Consider the following 7,046-nt stretch of genomic DNA (forward strand, 5'->3'; position numbering starts at 1 on the left):
TATATTTAATAAATAATAGTGAACTTATAATTTTTCTTTGATAAATTAAAAGTATAAAATATATATATATAACTCATGATCTAATAAGTTGAATTTATTGAAGTTCATACTCGATTAATTTAATAAGTTGATGATTTGACTCAGTTCTAACCTAGTTATGACCATCATGTGGGCCTAATATGTCTTAGTGGTAACACAAGGAAGGGGATTGGAAACATGGTAATTGTGATTGTAGATTTGACTTAGGAAAACGGTTTTTCAGCTTAGGAAAAGAAAAGAATGCTGTTCAAGCAAGAATTTTACATAATGGAAAATGAAAGTGTATTTAGATATTAAGTTTGAGGGATACAATTGAAAGTCCACATCCATAGAAAATTACTGATCAGATTTATTAAGATTTTGGGTTAAGATGTGACGATTTATTCACTGTAATGATTACTTGCTTAATTCATTGGTTAAAGTCTTATGTTGATGTGTTATGAGATGACGACTTTGCACTCTTTCTTTTTAATCATAAGATCTTAATTATATTATTGTTCTGGATAATAATGTTCAAGTGCTTTGTTAATGTGGCATATATTTAAAGCCAGACAGTTTCAGGAAGATGAGACAATCTTTTCATCACTATGCCTTCGTGACTTCAAATTTCTGAAGGAAACGTTGGGCAAAGTATATGATTATTATGTTCAATTTCCATGTAACGTAAAGTGCAACAAGGGCAAACTTTATGTGACCAAGAATCTACACTTGTTCTATATGCCACATGTAAAAAAAATAAAAAATAAAAATAAAGATCACAAAACAATGTCATGATAATATGATATGATTTTCTATATACATCTTGAAATAGGGCCAATAACTCCTTGTGATGATGAGTTGTGTCTCTCAACAAGAAGCAAAAAGAATTCAGCACTCCATTTTTGTGTGTCCAAAATAAAAAATCCAAATTAAAACACAAAGCACGTTTTTTGTTTTTTTGTTTTTTTTTTTTTTTTTTTTTTTTTTTTGTTTAAGCATGAATGACTTTCCCTTGTGGTGGAAATCTGACCCTGAAAACATGTTCTTCCCCTGTGCATTTATCAACCTTAACAACCCAACGGCTCTTGTTACTCATTACTCTGTTTCCTCCACCATACTTAGGACTATTAATCACATTGGATCCAATTCTAAATTTAGTTACCAAAAGTCCTTCACCAATTGGAAGCAATTGAGTAGTCCTTGAACCAAACCAAGAAGACCCGTTGCAACTAAATGCATTGTATCCAACAACAACTACTGTTCCATTGTTATTATTTCCATGCACTTTCTTGAGGATTTCTTCGTGGCTATCAAGGTTGCAATCTATTAGCAGAAAATCAGCTGAATCAAAAGTGTGGTTTACCATTAGTTCTTGTGCTTCTCCAACCATGAATTCGACTCGTTGTGCCGCGGTACCCAATGCGGTTTTGGAGGCTTTTAGATTTTGATGGCTGTTTACAATGCAGATAACTTGGCCGCCGGTTTGGTTTGCAGCGGCCACCAAGGCTAGTGTGGTGGATCCGGCTGAGCCGGCGCAGGCAACGACCATTGTTTGTGCGTTGTTTCCTGCTGCTAGTGCTGATATGAACTCAGCCACGTCTGGTTCCTTCGCCTTTTGACCCTGAAGAGAAAACATCACACAAAATACATTAGAAAAATATTTTTAGTTTTTTATGTTAGAAAAATAGAGACTAATTAAGAAGTTTATGGTGATAATTAAGATTGAGACGTATGTCTAATTAAGATGGTTTTGTAGTAATACTAACCATTTTTAAAGTGCTGAGATAGGCCTTAGTGGCATTTTCTGCAGACCAACAAGCCATAGCTGTTCAATTTTATAGCTTGTTTTTGGATGAAAGAGAGAATGTTGATTGCGAGACTGGAGATGTGAATGATGGGTCGATTGGCCTTTGGTTATGGTTATTTATATACAATACAGGAATATGAGCAACCAAGGGATCTTGGGGGACCTATGGTGGGTCATGGGATAATCCAACTAGCTAAGGACATAGATAAAGCCTATGTGACTACAACAATAACAATAACAATTAAGTGAATAACAATAAAGCCTCTTTTACTGGGTGGAATTGACTAAATAGATCAAATAATATTATTAAATTTTATAATATATTATATTTATAGGAAGACTATACATAAGTCTTTTTTTATTATTTTTTATATAATTTTATTATTTTTTTTATTTTATATTCTTTGTCTATCATCTATTTCATCTACTTTTTTAATCAGATATTTTACTGATTTTCTTCTCATTGATAAAATTTATATGCATATGATGAAAAATTTATTATTATTATTATTATTATTATTATTATTATTATTATTATTATTAGAGTTTATTACAAATTCAATTTCCATTCAATTAGGAACGATTTTATTTTCGATTTAGGTTTTTTAGTCACTAAGTGTATTAATTAAATTATGAGAAAATGATAAATACATTCCCAACTTTTTATTTTGCGAATATTTTTGTTCTTAACCATTTGAAAGTACTTTTAAGTCTTTAACTCTTTTAAAAGTTGGATATATGTATCATTTCGTTTATATGGATCTATCAGACCTAACGAAAATGTCTAACATATCTCCCGTTGTGCTCACGTGGCCATTACAAATGTGCATGTGGAGGGAGACTTTTTAAAAGGTGAAAAATTAATCCCCCTTCTTCAAAACAACGTCCATAGCCCCAAATCTTCTCTCCACTTCCTTCTTCCATATCCTTCATTTCAAGTTTTACTCATTCTTTCTAAATCACACTAAAAACTCTAATTACTGAATCTCATTCTCATTTTCATGTCCACTTGCGCGAATCAAATATTGTGACTGCAGAGATGCCACAGCCGCCACCCTCTATCGCTAATCTAGGTCAGCAACCCCATCGCTGTTCGCCTCTCACAAGACCCCTTCCCACGATGCCTCGGCTACTACCAAGCTCTCTTCTTCTACCTCTGTAAAGTTTTGTTCTTCCGCCAAGAAAGAAAACCACCACCAACTCCGCTGATCCACGTCTCATGGATCCAAGAAGCCCGCGATCCGAGTTGTGCCACATGCCAACAAGGCATCAATCATTGCTTCTACTGTTGCATCAAGGGATTCCATTGTCTAGAGATCCACTTCTTCGGTCCCCAGAGGAAGAAGGCTATGGTTCATATTACTGGTGCTGATTTCGGTAAAATGGATAGTTGTAGTAATAGAAATATTGAAAACATTTGTAAAAAGGAATCTGTGAATGATAAATCTAAGAGATTGGGTGAAGGAAAGATCTTGAATAAAGGGTTGAAAACTGAAGAGCTTAAGGATAAGTTGTTCCCTCACCATAAGTTAATTTGGAATCGGGTGCTATTAAAGGAACCATGGTCATCTTCATCATGGAGCTGTTTAGGTAATGGATCTGATGATGTGAAGGCTAAGGTGGAAGATAACAAGGTGGACATGGGACAACTTGAGTCTGAGCTGGTTGAAGGGAGAGTAATTTGTCTCGTTTTAAAAACTCTCTCACTGTGTGTATTTGCAACAGCCTAGTCAGCACAACGGAAGTCACATAAGATATTTTCATTGGGTCTAAAGGACCCATATGAACGAAGGGATACATATATCCAACTTTTAAAGAGGTCAGTAATTTAAAAGTATTTTCAAATGGTCAGAAACAAAAATGTCTACAAAACAAAATGTTAGTGACCTATTTGTCCTTTTCTCTTGAATTCTTTTATAATACTTATCTTGAATGGAAGCAATTTGTTGATCAGAATTTAAATCCTTGTTGGCATTTGTTAGGGATGAGAATGATGATGGTATCGAAACAAGAGAAAGATTAATAACTAAAAAATTAAGCAAACCTTCAACATTCTGAATGGAATTTTTTCCTTCTTTTCTTAATTAAAATATCCTTGAGTTTTAAAAAATAAAAATTCAATACACAAAATATCTAAGCAAAAGTGTGATAACATAAATAAGTTGTTTTTTTTTCCTTTTGGAGTAGGAATGACAAAATAATTTGTGAACATGATTTCTGTGAGATATTTGAAGATGGAAGCGCACATGAGCATAAAAATCTTTCTGAGGATGAGAATGGAAATAAAGATCCTTATAGGAATTTTATAGTGGAGACAAAATTATATTAACCACCTTATGGAGATCTCTATTCTAAAAATCACTATAAGAAATGCATGAACAGAGATATTATGAACTTTTTATCTTATTCCGAAATACACACAAGTGTACTATTTGCATGATTTTAAAGTTGTAAGTCAAATTGGATAGTTGTGGTTAAGATTAAACTAAGGGGCCACATCGAATGTAATGTGGTATAAGTTCAAGAGCCCTACCAATTTAATGATTCAAATCCTTTAAAGATAGTCGTTGAAATTGGTGCTTCGACCACCCTTAATTCACTTCTTATGGATGACAAAATCATTGATCTTTGGAGAGAGAATGAAATGTCACCAATAGAAGAAGAGATTGAAGAGGACGATGAGGAAGAAGATGAATTTGATGATGAAAATGTTAGCTTCGAGAATATCAAAAGAAGCTTAATCTTTTGGATTAGGATAAACTTAGTTTATATTGTGTTAATTATATTGTTTATAATTGTTCCCTTGTCTCTTCTAGGTAAACATGGTAGGACGAGGTATTGGTTCTAAGGGTTGGGGTAGAGGCAGAGTGATTATCATACCCAGACCTAGCAGTACTCTGTCTTCCTCTACCTCAATGATGTTTGGGACATCATCATTTCCTAGTTCACAGCAAACGTTCTTGATGATCCCTAACCCACTCTAACTGGGTTTTACTTCGACTAGTGTATCTCTACTACCTTTACAGACTGATGCATATCTCACAAACTGATTCGTCATATGCATCAGTTGCTAATCCCCTAGAGGAGGACATCAAGCACACCATCATAAGGAAGATGGGACCCCACCCACAATTCATTCGTAAGGAAGATGTTTGACTATTTTATTGGTCGACATCTTCAATAGATGCTTATCAATGTCTGTAACGGTAAGGAGGAGTATAGTTAGTGAGTGTGACCCTAGTTGATGCGAGAGCTACGTGGATACTGGACAATTATGCCAGTTTCAAGAATCTCCAAACAACAAATTGGGCAAATAGGACAGCCGCCAACAGTGCCTTTTTGTACTGTAGGGGTTCAACCACTATTGTGAAGACCAAGAAGAGGATGGTATAATAATTAATTTACTTACTTAAGTTTTAAGTTGATTTGATTTTGTATTTTAAAATTAACTGTCACTTGTTTTAACATGTTTATTTATTATCTACAAGCAAAGTCATTGAACCACGTGCCTCTTAAATCTGAAGTCTTGAAGTACACCCATATACCGAAGAAAAATAAGGAGTTATTTATGGACAAGCTATATGAGAACTTAATGGAAACCTGCCTTTATTGCATAACATAATTTTTTTTAAACAATAGTGACTTGTCATAACATATAATTCTTTTATGTGTTAGGCATTATACATAGAAAGGCTGGAGGCCGCGACCCTACAAAGTAGGGAGAATGGGCATGAGTCTATTAGTTTTGTGCTAGTGGACCTAATGTGGTATGGTGCAATGCGCAAGACTCTATCTGAGCCATATAAGAACTGTATTTGTGTAGTTTATTTAAATTTGGGAACCTAAATATTCTACTAAATTTGTATTTTGTAATATGTTATTATGTGAGATAATTAGAAACATTGACATAGTTTTATATTATTTATACTAAATTTTGTTCAATTTTTTTAATAGAATAATTTTCGTGGTATATCCATGTGAAAATAGAACGAAATTTCAAGCTTTCTAGGATGAAAATTTAGAGATCGTCCCTTGTCTTCACTCCCTGATATTACCTTCCCTGATAAGAGGAGGTTATGAGCATGGAAGTCTGTATTTACATAGTAGAATTTTAATTTTAAAGAGATTTTATAGTTATCATTCATAAAAATTGAGTTGTTAAGGAAAAAAGTGGATTGGTGCTTGTTTGGGATTAGCCCATTATGTAAGATCGGGCCAATATCCTTCACCTAGTCTCTTGGTCATGTGGCAGAGTTAGTGATCTCCATACTAGATGCTTTCAGAGCATGACGGTTATAGAAAATGCGAGAATCTAGAGAGTGGGACACCCATGCAATCCCTGGAGAGGAGGGACCCATAAAATGACACCAATATATAGGGAGGAACTAACCTTTCCAGAGGTACCTACCTTACCCTAATACCCTCTACCTCACTACCCACACTGACTTGGGCGGCAGAGTTATTTTGCAGATACCATCCCTATCGCTTTCTTAACGACATCCACATTCCTCGAACTTCATCGGAAGGTCCCATCTTAATAACTTCAGGTAACAACATAACATTTGGCACCGGCTGCGGAGACTACCTAACTATAGCCGACGATAAATGATCCCCAACACGATCCCCGTGAATCTGAGGGGGACGGAAATGATGACCATCTTAGAGGCCACAATGCCGCTGACGACGGTCGCATGAGAAGTGTGGTAAATGTTGCGTCTTCCCGAAGTTGACATCAAAGTCCCAATGGTGCCCCGCACTCGCCAGAAAGGCATCCATTTGGGAGACCAGTAGCGATAGTGTCCGAATTATGCAGGAACTTATGCATCGAGTCCAAAAATGAAAAGAGAAGTGGCAGCCCGAGATTGTTCCAGACCCAAAACAAGCTAAGAAGCCCATTCTACAACGAAACAGAGGCGAGCTGGCACACATAACCAATCTCCAGCCACAATGTAGGGAATACGGAAAGCATGATGATGGGGACGATTGGTACGATCACACCTACCAAGAAAACCATAGGTCGCTAAGCCGGGAGAGACCAAGAGATGAGAAGAAGCGGAGGCGGGGGTGAGCCAATGGTAATGGGCGCTACTTCTTTTAATACTAGGGTCCTTAGTGTTTGTTTGCCAAAAACTTTGACAAACCCACGGACATGAGATGCGACAGCACAAAGGATCCACAAGAGAACATTACTGCCTTCAAAGCAAAGATGAACCTTAAGAAA

At 35.7% G+C, this 7,046-nt stretch overlaps 1 protein-coding gene across 1 annotated transcript; it reads right to left on the minus strand.

The window, feature by feature from the left end:
- Window positions 1-594: 594 nt before the first annotated feature.
- LOC112775068 (uncharacterized) lies at window positions 595-2,000 on the minus strand. The gene is made up of 2 exons (XM_025818539.3): window positions 1,785-2,000; window positions 595-1,639 (listed from the first exon to the last, which is right to left on the minus strand). The coding sequence occupies exons 1-2, from the start codon at window positions 1,839-1,841 to the stop codon at window positions 1,010-1,012; spliced, it is 687 nt and encodes a 228-aa protein (XP_025674324.1). The 5' UTR covers window positions 1,842-2,000; the 3' UTR covers window positions 595-1,009.
- Window positions 2,001-7,046: the final 5,046 nt, after the last annotated feature.

Source organism: Arachis hypogaea, chromosome 19 (genome assembly GCF_003086295.3).
Source record: "Arachis hypogaea cultivar Tifrunner chromosome 19, arahy.Tifrunner.gnm2.J5K5, whole genome shotgun sequence".
Classification (NCBI taxonomy): domain Eukaryota; kingdom Viridiplantae; phylum Streptophyta; class Magnoliopsida; order Fabales; family Fabaceae; genus Arachis; species Arachis hypogaea.